This window comes from Gobio gobio, assembly GCF_949357685.1.
Source record: "Gobio gobio genome assembly, chromosome: 3".
Taxonomy (NCBI): domain Eukaryota; kingdom Metazoa; phylum Chordata; class Actinopteri; order Cypriniformes; family Gobionidae; genus Gobio; species Gobio gobio.
Window position 1 is genome coordinate 27,700,714 of NC_137099.1, and position 23,764 is coordinate 27,724,477.

The 23,764-nt window shown below is 39.0% G+C and overlaps 2 protein-coding genes across 4 annotated transcripts; both read right to left on the reverse strand.

Moving 5' to 3' along the window:
- Positions 1 to 316: 316 nt before the first annotated feature.
- kcnip4b (potassium voltage-gated channel interacting protein 4b) lies at positions 317 to 15,661 on the reverse strand (the record flags this gene model as incomplete). Its single annotated transcript, XM_079811817.1, has 8 exons — positions 317 to 442; positions 519 to 581; positions 6,004 to 6,108; positions 6,253 to 6,360; positions 7,252 to 7,322; positions 11,566 to 11,635; positions 11,768 to 11,892; positions 15,574 to 15,661. 8 exons carry the CDS (start codon positions 15,659 to 15,661, stop codon positions 395 to 397), a joined length of 678 nt encoding a protein of 225 aa, XP_079667943.1. The 3' UTR covers positions 317 to 394.
- Positions 11,982 to 22,848, reverse strand: LOC307123307 (T-cell ecto-ADP-ribosyltransferase 2). Of its 3 annotated transcripts, none has more exons than XM_079811816.1 (4): positions 22,687 to 22,848; positions 22,264 to 22,341; positions 18,431 to 18,505; positions 11,982 to 18,306 (listed from the first exon to the last, which is right to left on the reverse strand). In XM_079811816.1, the coding sequence occupies exons 3-4, from the start codon at positions 18,491 to 18,493 to the stop codon at positions 17,521 to 17,523; spliced, it is 849 nt and encodes a 282-aa protein (XP_079667942.1). In that variant the 5' UTR covers positions 18,494 to 18,505; positions 22,264 to 22,341; positions 22,687 to 22,848; the 3' UTR covers positions 11,982 to 17,520. The 3 variants fall into 3 exon arrangements, with proteins under 3 accessions (XP_079667942.1, XP_079667941.1, XP_079667940.1); XM_079811815.1 differs by having other exon boundaries at positions 22,675 to 22,848; XM_079811814.1 differs by having other exon boundaries at positions 22,264 to 22,848.
- Positions 22,849 to 23,764: the final 916 nt, after the last annotated feature.

Sequence of the window (23,764 nt, forward strand, 5' to 3'; positions counted from 1 at the left end):
ATGTTGTTTTTAAAATATATATATTTTTTTTAATGATGAATCTACACAAGCAGGCTTTAATGTACAAGTTATTTTGATTAAAATGTGCTGATCATTTAAAATCTTACTGATTAAACGTCTTACCTTTTAAAAGTGCATCACAAACGGTCTGTTCTGCTGTAACTCGCACGGCTGCTACTTCCGAGAACTATTGAGAGTCTCCGCGAGCCGCCATTGCTGTAAAAAAAAACCGTTCCATTGGAGTCTATGGAGTTGTCGCAACTCTCTCTCTCTATGGCTCTGGTCCAGAGCTGTCCCGAGCTGCCCAGAACAGCAGCACAGAAGATATTAAATTATCCAATGAGTGTTGCTCATCTAGAATTGTCCAAGCACTGGCGTAATTCATGACTAGCATCTAGACTGCATTGTCAAAAATCTTAAGAGACTGCATGATATTTTCATCCTGCAAAACAAAAGTATTATCATTATGCATCTGCTAAAAGTAATACATGTTTTGATAAAGATAAAATGATCCTTACTTTTTGGCAGCAGCCAATGAATTCATCAATAGTTACTACACCATCCTGGTTTATGTCCATTTTCTTAGGGGAGAAAAAAAATATTGATTCAAATGCAGTTTTGCTTGCCAATGTACAGTGAGGAGTGATCTAGTAATACATATCAAAACACCCAACTACATCTCTTGGTTGGATAAGGCAACCCAGTGTTGCGATAAGGTAAATATAAAGACTGAATAATAACAGACCCGCCTGTGTCTAATGTATGACTCCTGTATGTCAAAGTCATACATTAGGCATGTGCGTGTACCAGGGCTCTGAACCGGTTCAAGGAACGAAAACAAAAAACGGAAACGAACGAAATTTTAAGAGGAACAAAAACGAAATCAAAATCAATTTGAATCGTTCTGAACAGAAACGTTAATTTGAAATGACCATTAACCGGTTAATAACGTTATTTTATCGTTCTCTTTAATATTTTAATTTGGCAGTGACCAATCATGAATTGAGTAGTACAGCATGTGATGTGACGGATCAAGCGTGAGTGAAATGCACCATTCATCTATGAATCTACCGGTAACGCAAGTCAGTATGAGCGCGCATTTTTAATTTTTTTTGCAATTTTTAAAACAAGTCGTGTTGAAAAAAAAGTTATGTCCAAAGAATGTTATCACTCTTCTGAAAAGAATTAGGCATATAGAGGGCCACTTTCCGCTCCATTAAAACAGGTCAATATTTGTCCCGCTGTTTATGCTTTGTAATTAATGCATGTATTTCTGTTGTGGTTTTAAAAATGTTATGAAATAAATATTCAAGTTTAATTATCATGCGTTATATTATTATTGAGTGAAAATAAGTCTTTATTTATACATATTTGTTTAAAGTATAGGCTAAATTAAAATAACGTTATTAACCGTTATTTTTTCAAATCAAACCGTTTTCGGAACAGTAATGTTTAATGAGGAACGCAAAAACGGAAACGTTAAAATATCGATTCTGCTCGGAGTGAACCGATTGATATTTTTTTCAGTTTTTAAGCCCTGGCGTGTATGTTGCACAAACAAACCCGTGTATGTGCATTCCTGGCACAATGATCCCTATAACATCATATTTTTGCATGAACACATTTCAATATATTTGCATAGTTGTCCAAATGAATGTTCTGCGAGGGTTTTATAATGGATGCTCACCGAAGAGGGAGTTTGTGAATTTCAATAATGTTTATGTACATATGGCATCAGACGTGCTCTGACGGAGGAAATGTTCACTGATGATGTCGACCCACCTTCAGATCAACGCGTTTCCCGCCTGTGTCTAATGTATGACTCCTGTATGTCAAAGTCATACATTAGGCATGTGCGTGTATGTGCATTCCCGGCACAATGATCCCTATAACATCAAATTTTTGCATGAACACATTTCAATATATTTGCATAGTTGTCCAAATGAATGTTCTGCGAGGGTTTTATAATGGATGCTCACTGAAGAGGGAGTTTGCGAATTTCAATAATGTTTATGTACATATGGCATCAGACGTGCTCTGACGGAGGAAATGTTCACTGATGATATCGATCCACCTTCAGATCAACGTGTTTCGACACATTCAGAATGTTTTTATTTTTCATTTTTATTTTGATGTGTATAGTAATTCTGAATGGATCCGAATTGCAGCTATACACTCACCTAAAGGATTATTAGGAACACCATACTAATACTGTGTTTGACCCCCTTTCGCCTTCAGAACTGCCTTAATTCTACATGGCATTGATTCAACAAGGTGCTGAAAGCATTCTTTAGAAATGTTGGCCCATATTGATATGATAGCATCTTGCAGTTGATGGAGATTTGTGGGATGCACATAAAGGGCACGAAGCTACCGTTCCACCACATCCCAAATATGCTCTATTGGGTTGAGATCTGGTGACTGTGGGGGCCATTTTAGTACAGTGAACTCATTGTCATGTTCAAGAAACCAATTTGAAATGATTCGAGCTTTGTGACATGGTGCATTATCCTGCTGGAAGTAGCCATCAGAGGATGGGTACATGGTGGTCATAAAGGGATGGACATGATCAGAAACAATGCTCAGGTAGGCCGTGGCATTTAAACAATGCCCAATTGGCACTAAGGGGCCTAAAGTGTGCCAAGAAAACATCCCCCACACCATTACACCACCACCACCAGCCTGCACAGTGGTAACAAGGCATGATGGATCCATGTTCTCATTCTGTTTACGCCAAATTCTGACTCTGAATGTCTCAACAGAAATCAAGACTCATCAGACCAGGCAACATTTTTCCAGTCTTCAACTGTCCAATTTTGGTGAGCTTGTGCAAATTGTAGCCTCTTTTTCCTATTTGTAGTGGAGATGAGTGGTACTCGATGGGGTCTTCTGCTGTTGTAGCCCATCCGCCTCAAGGTTGTGCGTGTTGTGGCTTCACAAATGCTTTGCTGCATACCTCGGTTGTAACGAGTGGTTATTTCAGTCAAAGTTGCTCTTGTATCAGCTTGAATCAGTCAGCCCATTCTCCTCTGACCTCTAGCATCAACAAGGCATTTTCGCCCACAGGACTGCCGCATACTGGATGTTTTTCCCTTTTCACACCATTCTTTGTAAACCCTAGAAATGGTTGGGCATGAAAATCTCAGTAACTGAGCAGATTGTGAAATACTCAGACCGGCCCATCTGGCACCAACAACCATGCCACGCTCAAAATTGCGTAAATCACCTTTCTTTCCCATTCTGACATTCAGTTTGGAGTTCAGGAGACTGTCTTGACCACACCCCTAAATGCATGGAAGCAACTGCCATGTGATTGGTTGATTAGATAATTGCATTAATGAGAAATTGAACAGGTGTTCCTAATAATCCTTTAGGTGAGTGTATATTCAGTCAGGTCAACGTGGTAGGATTAGAGATTTTTTGGCTTCTCCCTTTGGTCTTTTTTGGAATGGCAGGTTGACTTATTTAAGAATAAGTACTTTTAAGTTGTAAAGAATTCAGGAGCTTTTAATCAGTCTTAAGGACCTTTCACACTGGAAGCGATTTTGACGCGTGATTAATTCGCGCTATGGTTTTATTTTTTGATCAGCTGTTTATGTAATGAGTGCTTCCACACCGAACGTGAATGAGCTGCTGCGAAAAAACGATGTTTATTTTTTTCGTTTCAATGTTGATTTTTTTAACACTCACGGCGACAGAAAAGGCTTAAACCAATCACATACAAGGAAACAAAGGTCAAGAAATGTCCAGTTGATGTCATTAGCTATTTAATCAACATTAACCTTTGCCAGTTATCGCATTTCTCACGAGATTACAGCTGTAGTTGTGTTTACAGCTATACAGATGCAGCTGTGTTTGCCCACTGTAGGCTACAGACAACGATAACATAACCTTTTGAGTAAAAACTCGTTGATTTTTTTTCAACCTAATGTGTCCACGACTATAGAAAATGAATGTGTTTCCATCAGTACGACTGTGGCACTTAAATGTTTACACATTGTGACTCAACTGGAAACATAGCTGGAAACACAGCTGCGGATAGATTGGTTCCTTAAGTGTGTGTTTGTCTCGTCAGATGCAGTGCTACTGTCTCTGGAGGAGCTCCTCAAATTGTCCCACGGAAATTTGAAAGTAAGTGCGGAACCAGCCATGATAAAGTTTTAGCTCCTGTACAAGATTAGCATACTCCCCTTCGGACTCTCTGTTCTTTAAGACTGTGTTTTTGGTTGTGAGGGAAAGATAACCTTGTTTAGCTTCCCAAATAACCCAGACTTAAGGGAACAGTGGATGCCGTTTTTTTTCTGGAGCAGTGCAAGTGTGTTTGTTTGTTCCTGGCATTTCGGTGACGAATGTTTTATAAACAAGGCCCAGATCGATGCTGGATTTGCAGATCGTTTGAAACTGAAAGATGGAGCGGTCCCATTGATGAAAGATCCCAGTCATGAGCCGAAACCGCAGGCTGTAAGTGAAAGTGCATTTAATGTAAACAACACGAACATATAGTGAATCAAAAGTTATCCAGGGATAATGTGATGATGTATTGTGTGTGTGTGTGTGTGTGTGTGTATGTTCGTGACTCTTTAGCTCCGCCCCACTGCACGCCTCCATGAGCTCGGCTGTTTTCGGAAAGAAACGGTACAGCGTTGTCTTTTGTAAGTCTGATAAAACTAAAGTCTATTTGGTGATATGAAGGATGCAATACTACTCTATAGGTACTCAAGATTAACATGATATTGGCAGAAACTGTGTTTTATGTACCCTTTAAGTTATAAAATATAGCTTTAATTTAATTAAGGTATGTTGGCAAAATGAATACTTAAGGTTTAAATGTAGCTTCTTGAATTTATTTGGTTTAAAAATAAATAATGCAGAAAAATGTTTTTGTTAATAAAAAAAATCAAATCAAACACTTTTCTCTCTTTACTACGGAAGTGCAGTATAAGAGGAAATGTCAAGCATCTCAGGGGGCCTTGCAGTATTGATTTGCAGTACAAGGGGGCCTTGAAGTAAAAAAGGTTGAGAACCACTGATATATATATATATATATATTGGACAGTTGAAGAATGGAAAAATGTTGCCTGGTCTGATGAGTCTTGAGTTTGCTTTGTATCTTTCTAGTGAGTTTTTATCACTATAGTCCCCTTTATCTTGCTCACTGGGGTTGTAAGGCAGTATTCTTAACACATGTAACCTGCTTACAAACATTTATTGTGAAAGTTGCTTTTACAAATGTTTTTATTGAAAATGTTCTTATTCAGGTTTATACATCCAACATTAAGTATAGCCAATTTAAGTTTGGAAACAATATATTTTATATTATTGTATTTATAATGTTACATGTACTATTTACCTAACAGTTTAAATGTTTTTAGTTTTTTCCATACATAAAAATATATAGATGGATTTTAGGAAAGGGGTCCCTCATAAAAGGTTAATCATATTTGAGGGTCCTTGGCATCATCAAGTTAAAAATCCCCTGCCTTAAGGTATAAATATGTTTGTATATTTATGTTTGGGGAGTCTCTTGGTTGTTATCTCAGTCGGTGGGAAGTCAGTCGGTTGTCAAAAAACGTTCTCTCAGCAAAGAGCAACTTTGGAGTGGCGTCATGTATGCTGCAGTTTGGAATTAAGTAGCTAAAGATTCTAGGGTCATATGATCACAATAGAGGCAGTGATAGTGTTGGATGACTAAGACTTGCGCTCAAGTAACACTCTTAGTTAATGTTCAGGATACTGTCACTGTATCTTATTAGTGAATGGACATTTCGTGAAGTATTGTAAGTATTGTATTGTTGTTGCAATTGGATGTTATCTGAATTCTTATGGTTATGTTATGGAAAAGTCAGATACATTTTCGTAAAGTGAATTAGAAAATCGGATTAAAATGTATAGTGCTTTTAGCACCCCCCTGTGGGCACTTCATCTAGAAAATTGCTATACCAAGCAAAATGTAACATATTTTTACACATTTTCCCATTATAATAGTGTATAATATAGCAGTACTTGGAAGAACATTCTGACGTGTTGCCTCACTGCCTCCTCTTTAAGCTGTGGATGGATAGATTTCCCCATCAAATCATAAACAGACTTCAAAATATCCAACATTTCCTAAAACAAAAAAGATAAAATGCACAGTCTTTGCATTCAGTACATCACAGAACAAACCTCACAAAGTGTTTAGTCCTTGGCTAAACTAAAAAGTCTAACACATAATCTTATATCAAACACATAAAACACATACAGTTTTCAGACCTCTTTAGTAATCTGCCCATCTTTGTTGATGTCATATAGATTGAAAGCCCAATCCAGCTTCTCTTCAGTAGTGCCTCTCAACAAAACAGAGAGATCACAGACTAACTCCTGAAAAAAAAAAACAGAAATATCAAAGTCTCCTTTCCTTCTCACATTTAAACACATATGAACATGTTAAAGCTACTGCAGTCGTAAAGAATGGACATAATAAAGTGGCTGTACATTCCTCTTAATCTTTTATCCAGTGTAAGATGTCAACATCTGAAAACATTATCTATTGCAAAAGTCTGAATCAAATTCAGAAAGGATAATCAATAGTGATACTGGGTGCTTCTCATTTCTTATTCGTTCATCCTAATTTCCTTTGCTCGCGTTTAATTTCCTTTCCTCAGCTCCACCCCCTGTAGGATGCGAGGGAAGGCTACAAGAAAATAAATTAAGGATGAAGGAATCGAAAGAAAGCTACATTTTTGATCGCTCGAGCGTCACTTCAAAGCGTCATCAGCTCAGTTCAAGGGATCTGCCCGTTATTTAAGAAATTAAATGAATGAATAATAATAAAGCAAGATGTCCTGTTGAAATATGTGAGAAATATGCTATATTTAAACAGCAAAGGTAAAGCATAAATTAAAATTATTGAGACAGATGTGAATTTATAGAATGTATACGTGTGTGTCGAGTTTCTCAACAAGAAAGACTTCCGCATAGGATACACGTGTGCATCCTCGCTCATAGCTCCTCTGGAAGCTTCCTCACTCCTTGTGTTGCAGTTAGAGTATTGAGATGTCCTTCAAGATGGCTAACTTTGATCAGTTTCCATGTCACAGGTTGGAGGAGGAGTGAGGAAACGAGGAAGCATCAATTTTGAGTATTGAGAAGCACCCTCTGTTTCCAAACTATTTAAGCCATTCAAAACATTGACTTTTTCATATGCATATTTATTCCACATAAATATTTGTCCTCCTGTTCTACAAAAACAATTTAGTGAAATATCCTTACCTCAAAACTAAGAGAGCCATTCTTATCTTTATCAAATGCATTGAAGAGAAACTGAGCGTACTTTGACGAATCTGAGAAAATAATACATATAATTATATTCCTGCAGGAAAAAGGTGATGCTTTAGATTTTTAGGCTCCCTTTCGAGAGGTCTCTCGTATTGTGTTATGGGAAAACTCCTTTTCTCGAGAATATGAAGCAAAAACTTTATTCTATAAAGTGTCTATGTAAAACGCAGTGCCGCTGCACAGCCGATAGAACAGTGCGAGCTGCGCGCTGATTGGCTGTGTTGCGGGAACTGCATGAACCTATGGCGAGGCCGAGACTTATGGCTGAACCTTACGGATATGAAGGATATCGACAAAGCCTCCTTTCTGGATGCTCCCATATCCTCCTCCGGTTTGTTCGGTCCGGCGGTCGTTGGCTTCGCTGAGCGTTTCACTGAGGCTCAGAAAGCGTCGAAAGCCATGAAGCACTTTCGGCCCAAACGCTCCAACTCTTCCTCTGGCCGTCACAAAGCGCCACCCCTCAACCCGCCAAGACGGCACCGCCGTCCTCTCGACCACGCTCGGGATCCAGGAATCGGCAACGCTCACGCTCTGCAAGCTGCAGCAGGCAGCCTGAGTCCCAGGGGCCTCGACCCAAAGCAGCGTTGAGACCCGAGCCACCGAAGCCGTCCTAGCCGTAAGAGGGAAGAGAAGGTGGCCAGGTCCCGCTTCAGCTGGACCCCCACCACACTCTCTCAGTCTCACAGTTCCCTGCAAACAGGTGACTGCCGACTCAGTTTTCGCAGCCAACGAGCCCATTATCAAAAGCACTCGCCTGCACACAAACGCCGTTTTCACGGCAACCCAAATAAATCTCAAAAAGAGCTTTTTCTATGTAGACAATGTGCCCACTTCACAGTATGCACCCCTTCACTCAAGCACCACCCACACAGCTCACACGCTGTCCTATGCCACAAATGTAATTTTCCGCGCCCACTACACAGTGCACGCCGCCAAACATTAACACTATCCCCACAGTGTTACAAGCACAAAACAAACGGGTTACCGGGTCCTTCTCACTAAGCTGCCCGCCCCCGATTCAAACTCAACCCCTGGCTTCACGGGCCCAGGCCTGGCAGGCCATCCCCGGTATATCAAATTGGGTGTTGAACATAATAAAACGAGGTTACTCGCTACAGTTGGCTCGCAGACCCCCGCGCTTTCGCACAGTGGTCGAGACCTCAGTGAAAATCAGCGTGAGTCACGTGCTCCGCGCCGAGGTATCGAAACTGTTAGAAAAGGGAGCGGTGGAAACCCTGCACCCGACACAAAGCGAGTCAGGCTTTTACAGTCGCTACTTTCTCGTTCCAAAAAAGGATGGCGGCCTCCGGCCCATCCTAGACCTCAGACATCTGAACAAAGCGCTTATGACGCGCTCGTTCAAGATGCTGACAGTGAAACAAATCCTCGCGCACATTCGCCCAGGGGATTGGTTTTTCACGGTCGACCTGAAAGATGCATACTTTCACATTCAGATAGCACCCCTTCACAGGCTATTCTTGAGATTCGCCTTCGAGGGTAAGGCTTATCAATACACAGTCCTGCCATTCGGTTTATCCCTGGCGCCCCGCACTTTTACGAAGTGCATCACCCCACTGAGGCTGAAAGGCATGCGGATACTCAACTACCTCGACGATTGGCTCGTCATAGCCCAATCAGAGGCACAGTTGACGATACACAAGTCCTGGCTCCTCAACCATCTAGAATGTTTGGGTCTCAGGATCAAAATCGCCAAGAGTTCAATGTCTCCCACCCAGAATATATATTTTCTGGGTACAGTCATAGACTCAATACAGATGAGGGCGCGACTTACGTCACAGCGTGCCCTCTCTATTCAGAACATGGCGACGTCATTCAAAGCTGGCGCTTGCGTTCCTCTCAAACGTTTTCAGAGGATGCTAGGTCTTATGGCCTCGGCATCGGCAGTACTCAAACTGGGTCTATTACACATGCGCCCCCTCCAACGCTGGCTAAACTCCCGCGTTCCGGCTCACGCATGGCGATCAGGCCAGTTTCGCATCAAAGTGAACCACAGCTGTGTCAAAGCTCTGGCTCCTTGGAAGGCGACCACCTGGTATCAAACAGGTGTTATGATGGGTACAGTTACGAAACGGAAAGTGGTCTCGACAGACGCGTCCAACCTAGGTTGGGGCGCCCTACACGAGGGCAAGCCAGTCTCTGGCCAGTGGGCAACTTCAGAGAAAAGGCTACACATAAACTGTCTAGAGATGAAAGCGGTCATCCTATCGCTGAAAGCTTTCCTTCCGTACATAAAGGGTCACCACGTCCTGGTCCGAACGGACAACATGTCAGTGGTATCTTATATAAATCGCCAGGGCAGTCTGAAATCACGCTCCCTACATTCCATGGCGAATCACCTCCTTTTATGGGCAGAGCACTACCTGAGCTCCCTGAGGGCGGCTCACGTGCCAGGTATCCTGAATCAGGGTCCGGATATGTTATCCAGAGGCGGTATTCCCCCCGGGGAGTGGTCTCTTCACCCGCAGACAATTCAGTTGATCATAGCCATGTCTTCGGCGAAGCGAAAGTAGATCTTTTCGCCTCAGAAGACAATGCTCACTGCCCAATATTTTTCTCCAAACGCAGAGATGCGCTGGCCCATGCCTGGCCCAGTCTCCCTCTATATGCTTTTCCTCCGATCGCGATGTTGCCACAGGCCATCAAAAAGATCAGGGAAACCAATTCCACAGTGCTCTTAATAGCCCCGTTGTGGAAGAATCAAATATGGGTCTCCGAACTGACTCTCATGTCAGACACAGCCCCATGGCCGATTCCGCTGAGGAAACACCTCCTCACGCAGGCGAGGGAGAAAATCTGGCATCCCCACCCCGAACTATGGGCTCTCCACGTTTGGCCCATCAACCAGTACCCGCGAACCTTTCTGAAAGAGTTCTGAATACTATTTCTGAAGCTAGAGCACCCACAACCAGGCGGCTCTATGCACTGAAATGGTCGGTATTCTCTAACTGGTGTACAGCACGAAACCTTGACGCACACTCATGCGAGGTGGCAGAAGTGCTCGCCTTCCTTCAAGAGCTAATGGACGCGGGTCGTTCCCCCTCCACGCTCAAAGTTTATGTTGCCGCCATAGCAGCTTATCACGCTCAGGTCACGGGACAATCACTGGGGAAAAGCGAACTTATTGTACGCTTTCTTAAAGGGGCCAGAAGGCTGAACCCGCCTCGCCCCCCCTCAGTCCCTATATAGGACCTTGCCACAGTATTAGAAGCTATGAAGGGCTCTACCTTTGAACCGCTTCAGTCTGTGAGCTTAAAGCACCTCTCACCGAAAACCGCTTTTCTGCTGGCACTGGCCTCAGTTAAGCGAGTGGGCGATTTACACGCATTCTCCGCGAGTGCTTCCTGTCTTGAGTTTGGGCCTAACAACTCCAGGGTCGTCCTCAAACCTAGACATGGCTATGTTCCTAAAGTGCTTTCTACTCCCTTTAGGGCACAGGTCATTTCTCTTTCGGCCCTGCCCACGTCGCAAGACGAAAAGGACGCGAATTTGCTCTGCCCAGTTAGAGCGCTTAGACTGTATCTAGAGGGCTCCGCCCCCTTCAGGCAATCGGAACAGCTCTTTGTGTGCTTCGGTGGCCGCACTAAAGGCTATGCTGTCACGAAGCAGAGACTGTCACACTGGATAGTGGACGCTATCTCTATGCCTTATAAGTCTAAAGATCTAACTTGCCCTATAGGCATTAAAGCCCATTCTACCAGAGGCATGGGCTCGGTCTTTTATAGCCTCAGGTATGCTTATTCTAGTGACCTTGTTCGGCAGGAATTCTAGCGACCCCTATTGGTTCGCTCTCTCTTTTCCCATAACGCAATACTCGTTCCCTCTCTCAGGGAACCGAGGTTACGTGAGTAACCGAGTACGTTTCTGTGACATGTATAGATCTAAACATTTGAATATTTTTGGCCAGTCCCATAGCTTAATAAAATCAGGATTTGAACTGAATCGGGTAATAACATGGCACACTTCATATTTTTTTCCTGTAGGGAAAACCTTCTGTTAAAAAGCCATAATATTGTCTGAAAAATCTCACATCAGACCACAAGGAGGAGACACTGACTCAGTGTGCAGAAAATGTAATCTGTCTTCAAACTGTCACATTTTTAATACAGTATTTTACTAATAGCTATTAATGCCTGCACAATAGACCTTTAACACTTATATTTATATAATTTTTTTATATATCATTTTTTGCTAAACATATTTAATACTATAAACTTTAAGAGGACCAACCTCCCAGTGGGAAGAACAGAGCATAGATGTTTTTAAATGTGTCCTCATTCACAACCCCACTTGGACAATCCTAGTAAAAACAGGATCAGACAAGAAAGCAATATTTAAGAGACTGGAATCTCTCCAAAGAGAGCAGAAGCCCAAAAATGACAACATCATTTTTAATTTCTACACAGCATGTAGGGTTTAACTGAACTCTCACATTTTTGAATCCTCTATAGAGTAACTGCAGCTCTTGTCTGGAGAAATGGGTCTGCGACTGCAGTTGCTCCAGATTTTCCGGGTGATACCGCACCGTTGTGCTCTCTTGTTCTTCGTCCTCATTATCTACAACATAGCACACATAGCTGCCATTATTTTTATGGGCTACACAGCTTCTGTATCAAAGAATCAGTCTTTTTTTTTTATTTACTGTAATACACGCAGGTGTTCAGATACACCCTTGCTTGCAAACTGTCCAATGACGCCTAGAGCTTTATCTTTAATTAAGAATCCTGGCACTAGCAGGTCCAGTGACACTAATTACACAAACACTTACCTTTTTGATGAATAATGAAAAGAGAGTGCCATGTATTGATGGCTTTTTCAAGCCCATGTTTCCTTTTACACATTACCTGTGATTTGACAAACTACATTAGGATCAAAACAGATTTTGTGTCTGTGATCTTTACTTCAATAATGGATCAACATAATGTGTAGAATACAAGTATTTAGCTTTATTGTGGAATTGTCCAGTGCTGTATATTTAATTGCTTATTGTTGTTTTTTTTTTTTTTTTATTACTCCTTTGACGGTTTTGATATTTAAAGCTGTTCATAAAATACTTCAACTGTTTACTGGCTATTATGTACAGTATGTGGGGGTCAATATTCATAGCATAAACCACTTCACGGGTCTGCTGGCCTGTTTCCATGAATTTTACTAAATATTCACCACTGTGCCTTAGCAGGTCAGGTAACCAGCGGTGTCTCCTTTAGGACATCCATAATACCTCTGTCCCAGTTTCTCATGAAGAACGTCCTGGTGCATTGGTTGATGCTTGCAGCCCTAAAGAAGCACTGGTTTTCACAATATATAGTCCCTGTGCTTAAAAAACTCCTACTTCTAGCCTATATCTTTGTCCAAGTATGAGAAATATACAATTTCTCAGGAAATACAGAAAAAAGATAACACAATGATAATCACACAAAAACCTTCTTTAAAACATTCAGTCTTTATTGAACCATCCTACTATTTACTATTTGTAGGTCAACATGTTCTTGTTTAATAACTGTTATTGTATGAGGGTATTAATACATGCTAAAATTTAGGTGCAATAATGACCCACTTAAAGACTGGTCAAGATTTTACAAGCTGCTAGAACATAATCAATCAAGTCAAAGCACCCACCACTTCACTGGTTACATTTCACTGCACAGGTGGTGCTACAAATAACCAGAGCAGATTTGAGAGTCTAGTTCTGGATCTGCAATTACTTTAAAAGGAAACTTTTACATATACATAATATATATAGGGTCATTCCGTGTCAAATCAACCAAATTTCAGAAACTTCCCTGGCTCAAATTTTTCAGAATTACCATTTTCACCTGAGATTTGGAGTCAAATAACAGGGGGGTCAAAATCACGTTAGAAAGATGGCAGCATCATTATTTTATTTTTACACAGAGATCAGTAATTCTATTAGTAAAATCTGTGACTTTAGCAATCATTGTTGCATTATATGCCAACGGTGACAGTTCAAAAATGGGGGGACACTTCTTGTGTTTTATTTTTGTATTTCTTTCACCAGAAAAAAAGATTTTTAGTCAGGGACCTCTGGTTGAGTTGACATGGAATGGCCCTATAACAATATATAAAACTACATGTCCTATGCATATCTATAAAAAAAGATTAAACTTTTATGATTACGATGCAAGAGATGATGAAGGTGTTCTATTAAAAACTCAGTGCAGGATGTGGAAATGATGTATGTGAAATCACTGGCCTTAAATTTAAATGGCAGAATATGGTATTTCACTCTATTCGAGGACTGAGAATACAGTTGTGAGGAAACCTAAAATGAATCATTGCATACACAAGAAACGGAGACAAAACAACATTATTAACAAGCAAACAAAAAAAGTGCAGTAATCATTCTTTTCCTGCTGTGGCAACATGACACAGTATTACTTTCATAAATGTCTGCTGTGGCCTGTTTTTGAAGTACAAAGGGGGAAAAGAAGATTGAATGGTTTGAAGCTATTTTTGTCTTATGATGCCTTTAAGGCATAAATACAGACCTAGCAGTGAATCCCCAGGGGGAAATAAATCAACTGTATTAAATGAATCAAATACTAAATGTAAGTATTCAGCATGTATTTCAAGTAGGAAGTTATTTTCAAGTAGATATAACAGTATCACAAAAACTGAAGAAATGAAAAAATGAAGATCCAGCTGAAATGTGGCAGATAAAATTACCTGAAAAAGATACCGGTGTCTGCAATACTTAATTTATGGCATTATTAAGGGATCATCAGTGTCTTATGGTCGGCTATGGAATGATGGAGTGTGTAATTATATTTAGTCCCACAAGGATATGAAGCATAGCCAAGGGAAAAATGAAATTAATTAGAACTCTCATCCACAAAGTTAAGACTATTAATTAGCACTGTAATTTCAATAATAACCCATATAGGGTGGGGTAAGCGACTATTTATATTGTTATTTTTATTGCACTTAAATGATAGACAGTGATGACTCAATACACACAAAATATACACAATCTAATTTACTTATTACACAGTGCAAATAAATTATACAATTTTATGGAAGAACAGCGTATATTAAAACCTCCATTTACATTACCACGGTGTGCTATTTTCAGACTAAAGGATTTAGCCAACCACTATGGAAGTGAAAAAATGGCTCTGTATTACCGTGGCAAGATATTTGATCTACAACTCTGCCATTAAATATTAAGTATTTTAGTAAAATGTGTGATTACACCCTTCAAGAGTCACAGGAGAAAAAGAGGTGTAAAGCATGAACTTAAAAGACAGTCCCAAAAGAGTTTAAACACCTGTTGACATTTCTGGGTCATTCTGAATAACTTTTAATTGAGCTATTGTAATCTAAGTGTATAAATGTTGTTTTCATGGCCATTTCTAATTTGGTGTGGTTACTTCTTGCCTGATGTCGGTTTTTGAAAATTAAACATGAAACGCTGTTATGTGGAAAAATTACATATGGAAAAGGTGAGGTGTAATGATTTCTTAGGGTGGGGTGTTTTTGAAAGTCAGTTTAAACACATGCCTGAAAGTCTTACATGTTGTTGATACATGATAATAGAATAGCTTTTCTTGTCATATGAAATCCTATTTAATCCCTTAAAGGGATTGTTCACCCAAAAATGAAAATTCTGTCTTCATTTAGTCACCCTCAAGTTGTTCCAAACCGCTAGAACGCTTGGTGCTCTTTTTTTTAAATCACCTTTTTTCATATGACATATTTTAGCAATCATCATAAATTAGGTATCATTTGAAAGCTTACAAATTAAAATAAAATAAAAATACACTACCTATTTCTGAGTCAAAATTGTTTCTTCACATTAAAAAAAATATTTTCATTGTAGACCTGTCAAAATATGTGTTTGTTCTTTTACAAAACATTTCTTACTTGTTTTATGTTTCCATTTTTGTAGCTAGCCTACATTATGCAATGCATAACATAATTTGTTAAAGTAAATTCAAATATTAGAATATTAGAATATATTAGAATATTCATGAACTGATCTGTAAGTAGCCTAATCTATTAATTACATGTATTGCAATGTAGCCTATTACCCGATTTCTATGTAATAGCATTATTTAACTGTGGTAAAGCAATTTTAACAGTTCATGTTAACAGTTTTGGAACAAAAGCTTCAGGACAACAAAGCGACAGTCAAACGATGCCAACTTTTTAGTCTCAGTGCAATGCGGTAAATTATAAACAGAAAAATACTATTAGGCTACAAACTGGCAGATTTACCTGCGTTCAGAGTTCCTGTGATTAAGCGAGCAATATGCTGGGTAAACTTGATCAACTGACGCTTGCATCGTCTCCGTCGGCTGCTCATTTTCAGAGAAGGAATGGAAGCAAAAGCAAGTTCTCCGATTTATTCCAATGTGCTATCAGGTTGAATTCCGCTGGTTTCAGTTTCCTATCAGGTAGGCTAAATGGTTGGACAGTGACGCTGAAAGGTGTAAATGCGCGTCAGCGTTACAAACACCTGAGAGCGAATCTCTCTCTCTCTCTCTCTCTCTCTCTCTCTCTCTCTCTCTCTCTCTCTCTCTCTCTCTCTCTCTCTCTCTCTCTCTCTCTCTCTCTCTCTCACACTTACTCCCACACACACACACACACATGATTTTGTGTAGTGATTCTTATATTGTTAAACTGTATATTCGGTCCCTTAAGATAACTAAAGCCTTTTGGTGACCAAAACATGTCTTGTATTTCTTGTATTGTTATCCTTGTCGGGACATTTTATCACACACACACACACACACACACACACACACACACACACACACACACACACACACACACACACACACAACTTTTTACGTTTTGTTTATTTTTTTTTTTATCCTTGTTTTCTCAGATCAGTCAGATCAGTCTCAATCAGAGTTTTACCATTCCAATAATGATTAGGCTGTGAAATGTTGTAGGCTATTACACCATGGGTCTCTCTCAGCCCATTTAGTAAGTAGATATGTAGGCCTAATACTTAATTATTTTATTTATTCATTTATTTTTGTAATGAATAGGCCTATGTCAATACACATAAGACAAAACAAACACTCATAAAGTCAACAAAACCTTTGCTTTCTGCCTATGTATAGTTCAGTGAAAATCATGCATTTTTCAACTAAGTCAGAAAACTTCATTATAAAGGAGTGACTGAACTTCGGTATCCTCGGGGAAGGTATACACTGTGTTTTCCCACTCCCTCTGGTGGACAAATGTAGAGGAGGGCTTTGTGACAACATGTTTGTTAAAGCGCTAGTGAAGCCTCTCTCATAAAGTACAATGACTGCATAATGGAGGGCTTATGGAAATTCTGGACTGTCTTAAAACTTTATCAAAGCTGGTTTGAGACTTCCCACATTAATATAGAATTCTGAAGTGAAACTGTTGTGCTGATTCAACTGTTATAATATTTTTGTTATTTTACAATGATTGTGGTCAAAGCTTTAACTATATATTTTTTTTGTTTGTTTGTTATAGAATTAGACTGCACAACTCATGCACAAGCTGAAGGAATGAGTCAAGAATTTTGGGTTATTGTATTCACAGTACTCTTCTTGACACTATGCACCAGGAAAACTGCAGCTTGGAAATGTCACTTTCTGAAGTAAAGTCTGAATTGATTTACAAAAGACTCCTGATGATGACTTCCTGAGGATTTCTGCCAACCCTTAATCTACCAGGTCTGGTAATTGTAAAACTTATGGCATTGACAGAACACAGAGCACAACATACCAAGACAAAACACATTTCATTTAAATTGGAATTGTATTCCATGAATACATTTTCAACAAGGCACAAATAAAAAAAGTTCAATGCAAGTCATGTGAGGTCAACTGCAAAGGTGGACTTATATATGAAGTACAGCATATGACACTTGAAAGCAAATTTTGAGCAATAATATTTTTAACCATGTAAAACGTATGTATAGACTAAATACTTTCAAAGAAATGTCAAAAACACTAAAGCACATAATAGGTTTACTAAAAAATATATATAAATTTAGGCTTTTTATGTTTTGTTTTTTTTAAACATTAAGTAGTCGTATGAATTAGAACAGAGGCAATGCATCAAAGTATTGTAATCTATTATTGTGGTAAATTCTTCCTAATATTTCAAGAACATTGAATGTGTTTATAAAATTCATTAAGAAAGTTAATGCCGCTTTTACTTTTTCACACAAGTTTTTCAGTTTGTAGAGTATGTCATGAGTAAAGAAGCCATCAAACTCAGTAAACTGGAACTCAGGAAACTTGAAGATGATTCAAGGTCACTGCAGTTGGAAGAACTTTGAATGTGTGAATGCACTAAGGTGATCTCTTTATAATGATCATCGTCATTATGAACAGTCTTGATATTCGTAACTGTGAAAACTTCAGTGGGTGATATTAGCAGTTCTAGTTCCTCTGAACTACACACTTTATCAAGGTTGATCACAGAACAGGAAGTGATTTTGAAAACAGTCCCAATGGTCATACTTGTCTCTTCAGTTGCAACACTATATTCCTGATTTGCTGGAAAAAAACTCTCAAAACGTACTTTGTCCCCAATTGTGGCGCTATATTCCTCCTCTGTGCCAGAGTACACTATAGTACAATTGCTTTTCAAGAGCTGCATAGCATCTGTTAGCAGGAAGAAAAGAGATTTGAAAGGAAAATCATCTTGGAAAGATGAACTGCCCCTGCTTTTTCTGCTAAGCAACCTTTTAAATTTTACATGAAAATCAGTTTCAGCTTCAACATAGCTCTGTAGCGCAGTCATGTGCTCCGGTGTACCCTCCGGAATGGCCTTCTCACATGAGTTACCTTGCCACATAATCTTAAAATCGGAGTTGTGGTTAAGCTCTGTCTGCAGCAAACCTCCAGCTTTTGTGACCAATTGCAGCATCTCTTTCCGACAATTGTAGAATGAGTAATCTGCAGCTTCAGGAAACATGCCCATGTGTATCAGCTCTTCAGTTATCGGCACCATAGCCTGAAAGCACCAGAAATTTTGGAGAGAAAAAAAATCAAAGACTTCTATTCTTTACTAAGTTTGATGAGATCTCTAAGTTAAAACGTTTAAAGTAGTGAAGATATATGTTCAATGGAGAGCTTACAATGTACAAGAGCACCAGGGGAACTGCAGGAAATCGCAAACTTCCCATTGTATCAGTTGGCATACGTGCACAAGTCTGGGAAAAGACAATTCAAGAAAAACAAGCTAAAAATAAAGTTGGTGAATATATGCTTGCCAATTATACATAAAATACTAGAGATGCCACAATTCTCAATATAATATTGAACCATTCGGTACGGCATTCACGGTTCAAAACGTGCTTGTGAATTGCGTTTTTTTGGGTTTTGCATTTAATTAATTATTTTTCTACGAATTCTATCATTTGCCTCACTGGCTCCATCCCAATACTGAACAACGCGACATACATTCACATCACACGTTAATGGTAGAGTTATACTCACGGAACACTATAGTTATTAACAATCACGAAAGTTCATTATTTGCATGCGTTTTAAAGCCTTGCCGGCTCATTCGCGTTCGCGGTTTTAAAGTGCGCTTTTCGGAGCGCGGGCACTAAACGCCTGTCAAGCACGTGATTACAGGACTAAATAGTAGTCTTACTCCGCTAATACTGTCAAATACACACAAGGTTAACATAAACACAGTCGGTTATGTCTAAAGTGAAAGTAAAATCGGTGCGTGTCTGTATATTAGATGCACGCAGGTCTTAAATTGACAACAGCGCAGTAGTGAACACGCGGTCCTTAAAGGGACAGTTCACCTCTAAAATGATGTCATTATTTACTCACTCTAATGTTGTTCCAAACAAACCTGTATTCATTTCTCGATGACAGAATTTTCATTTTTGAATGAACTATCCCTTTAATGTTAACAAAAGCCAAAGAGAAAATCACTCACTGCTCTTGACTGAAAAAGTAATACAGTAGCTTTAATTTTATCCCACCGGTCACAATAGTGACCGTAAAAAATTTTTTCATTTCTAAGGCTATAAAAATGTTACTGAATGATCTATCAATGCATTCCCAGCAGATATTGAAATAATAAAGGGTCTCAATGAAATATGTGCAGCGTTGCATGTTTACTGTAAATTGTCACATGACCAGAGCTGTTTACTTCCTGTTTGCGTCAAGAGAAGAGGATGGCAGCAAGAAAGCTCCCAAAGAAAAGATTAGTAAAGTATGTTAACATAAGGATGGAACATATATTTTTGGTACACATCATGTTTAAGGTGTCTAGTATTAATATATGCATTTGCAATTATTCAACTTTGTTTAATGTGGTCATAAAATTCACAAACATGTCACCGGCAACAATAGTGACCGGTGGGATAACCCTTTGTATCTACATGCTAATACACATAGACTAACTGTTCTACCTTACTTTCTGCTGCTATCTAACTTTCTACCTAATTTTACACAGACACACACACAGAAACACACAGAAACACACACACACACACACACACACACACACACACACACACACACACACACACACACACACACACACACACACACACACACACACACACACACACACGGACCCAAGGAAGACTAGCTAGCTAGCTAATTCTGCTAGCTAATTCTGCTGCTACCTAACTTCCTACCTACTGCAACTGCCCACACACGCACACACACATACACACACACACAAAGACCAGCTAGCTAACTAATTCTATTTAACTTTCCACACACGCACACACACACACATGCAATTACAGGTAGGCACACACACGCACACCACACACACACACACATGCACACACACACACGGACCCCAGGAAGACTAGCTAGCTAACACGATGCACAGGTTCCAGAGATGTCGCCATTGTGAGAAACGCACTACCTATGCATGTGAGAAATGCAAAGTACCACTGCACATTGAGTGCTTCAAGCTGTACCATGGAGTGTAGAAAAGGAAAAGAGAAAGACAGGAGAATGCAGTCGGACATACTGTAGAGTTCACAATTATGCACACACACACACACACACGTACACGCACACGCACACGTGGTTGCATACAGTTACAAACAAACAGTACTTTGGAGTCTAGAAAAGCTGGAAAAAAAAACCCATCAAAATTTCCTAAATGTTCCAGGAAAACTTTATTTTTTTGTCATCCAAGGCATTGCTTTGCTCTTTGATCTACAACCTATTTTATTTTGTTGTTCAGTCAGTCAGTGTTGGCTTATACTTGAAAGCATGTTCAGCCGGCTACCTCTATCCTAAATGTTTACCTTCATGTTCAGTGTGTTCAATGCATACTGCATTAAAAATTGTTCAAATCAATTTTGCACTAAAAATGAACGTTTTCAAATATAATGTTGCACTAAAGTAAGTTGCACTAAAGTTACAATGTTGAAATACATTGATGATTGTTGTTGTTTTTTGTCTTAAACTCAATATTCGTAACGCTGCTCCCAGTATTCGTATTGCTAGCCGATAGTATAAGGCTTATATGTAAAATATTCACACTACAATGAGAGAGCATTTAGAGGCAATGCGGGAACTTTTAAAAGTGATAATAACTAGCCTTTGATATAAGGATTTTATACACACACACACACACACACACACACACACACGTTTGTTTTTGTGAAATGTGAGGACATTCCATAGGCGTAATGGTCTTTATACCGTACAAACCATATTTTCTATCCCCTTACACTGCCCCTGCCCCTAAACCTACCCATCACAGGAGACTGAGCAGTTTACTCTCTGTGAAAAAAAAAAAAAAAACTTGTTCTGTGTGATTTATAAGCATTTTGAAAAGTGAGGACATGGGGAACGTCCTCATATTTCACCCTCTTTTTGTAATACCTATGTCATGTCATTATACACATTTGTGTCCTGATATTTCACAAAAACATGCACACACACACACACACACACACACACACAAACACACACACACAGAGAGAGAGAGAGAGAGAGAGAGAGAGAGAGAGAGAGAGAGAGAGAGAGAGAGAGAGAGAGAGAGAGAGAGAGAGAGAGAGAGAGAGAGACAGAAACACACTCACAAACACACTGCACAGGTCAAATAGACCTATATTCAGTCTGTCCAATGGTTGATACAACACAGTATCCCACCGGTCACAATTGTGACCGATCATAAAACACACTTTTTCACACACTTTTCCATGAACATTTCTAAAAATTATAATTGATTGTTTCAAAGGGATACTAATGACAAATGATTTGGATATTTTTGTGTCTGGGAAAAATCTGGGATTAAATGGGTTAATAAGAATCAATGTATATTTTATAGTGAAGTCTATGTAGTGTTTTATTTTTACATTCATTCATTCAATTTCCTATTTTAATGCTGCTGTGAGTTGCCAGTGTAAATCTTTATATATATATATATATATATATATATATATATATATATATATATATATATATATATATATATATATATATATATATTTATTTATTTTATATTGTACAATACACTAGGAATACAAGGTTTTTTTAAAAGTAAAGTTTTAAGTTTATGGTAGGTTTTTCAATTATTTTAAGCAAAATAAAGAAAGTATTGCAATAAAAATAGTATTTTTTCTCCTTAACCTCTTGCTGTTCCTGTCGCCTAAGAATAGAATTACAAAAAATGTATGTGACAAGCCATCAGAAACGAACCGAACCGAAAACCGTGGTTAAAAACCGAGGTATGTATTGAACCTAGGACTAACTGTATTGTTGCATCCCAAATACAATCATTTTTAGCACAGACAGAACAAAAGCACAAACCCATAAAAAAATATGAAGCTAAAAATTACCAAGCAGCACAAATTGTGATATTTGGCATGGTACATTTGATGTTGTCAGAAACATATGCATACAACCTGTGGCTGATAACTCTGATGTGATCTAAAAACAAAAACAAAGAGAAACTGAAAAGGGCAGCACTCACCGTCTTAAGATGCCTGGTATTTTTGAGGTTGGTTAAACATGAGAAAGCTACAGATCAGAACAGCAGGGTGTCCTCAAACTGGCAAAAAAAAAAAAAAACATTACAGGAAACCTTGTCAGGGCTGTACTCTGCCTTTTCCTTCCTGCAATTCAAATCACTACACTGATCAGCATTGAACAAAGCCAGACAGCATAAGAATGTAAGAAGTATCACAGAGTAGGACATTTTAAAAAAGGTAAACATTTGTATAAATAGGGTTGTGTGGTGTTACTGTAGGTGTAATGTGGTTTACTAATAATTGTCAGCCATGTGCAGAGATTCCCATATTGGAGTCAAAAACCAGTGAAGTAAAACATTTTTTTTTTAAAACGACAAATGTACAAAATAACTCAAAACACATCACATGACCACCATTTGCCTCACGCAGTGCAACACATCTCCTTCGCATAGAGTTGATCAGGTTGTTGATTGTGATCTGTGGAATGTTGGTCCACTCCTCTTCAATGGCTGTGCGAAGTTGCTGGATATTGCAGGAACTGGAACACGCTGTCATATACCCCGATCCAGAGCATGCCAAACATGCTCAATGAGTGGCATGTCCGCTGAGTATGCTGGCCATGCAAGAACTGGGATGTTTTCAGCTTCCAGGAATTGTGTACAGATCCTGTACAGATCCTTGAAACATGGGGCCGTGCATTCTCATGCTGCAACATGAGGTGATGTCATGGATGAATGGCACAACAAAAGGGACTCAGGATCACGGTATCTCTGTGCATTAAAAATGCCATCAATAAAATGCACCTGAGTTCGTTGTCCATAACATACGCCAGCTTGTTGCTTAAAGGGATAGTTCACCCAAAAATGAAAATTCTGTCATCATTTACTCACCCTCAAGTTGTTTCAAACCTGTATGAGTTTATTTGTTCTGCTGAACACAAAAGAAGATATTTTGAAGAATTTTTGTAACCAAGCAGATAGAGCAACCATTGACTACCATAGTATTGTTTTCCCTACTATGGTAGTCAGTGGTTGCTCTCTCTGCTTGGTTACAAACAATCTTCAAAATATCTTCTTTTGTGTTCAGCAGAACAAAGAAACTCATACTCATTTACTCATACTTGAGGGTGAGTAAATGAGAACAGAATTGTCATTTTTGGGTGAACTATCCCTTTAATGAATTGACACAATGTCCACTAATCTTCAGTGAGTTTGCTCATTTTTAGAAAAAAAGTTTTAAAAAAAGTAGTATTAGTTGTCACAGGCATTTTTGCAACACTACTCGTTTCTTTGGTATCTGAAAAACAAGGACACAGGATCCAAGGAACAAATAATTAAAGAGTAAAATAATACTATAATAATTAAATATCTAAATTAAAACAGAACTGAATTTATAATTGTAACACATAGCAAAGACAAGAGAGGTTTTCGGACTCAAGTGCTGGAGTTTTATTCAACACAGGTATTAAACAGGTAAGTATTCAGGTAAGCTGATCAAGGGCAT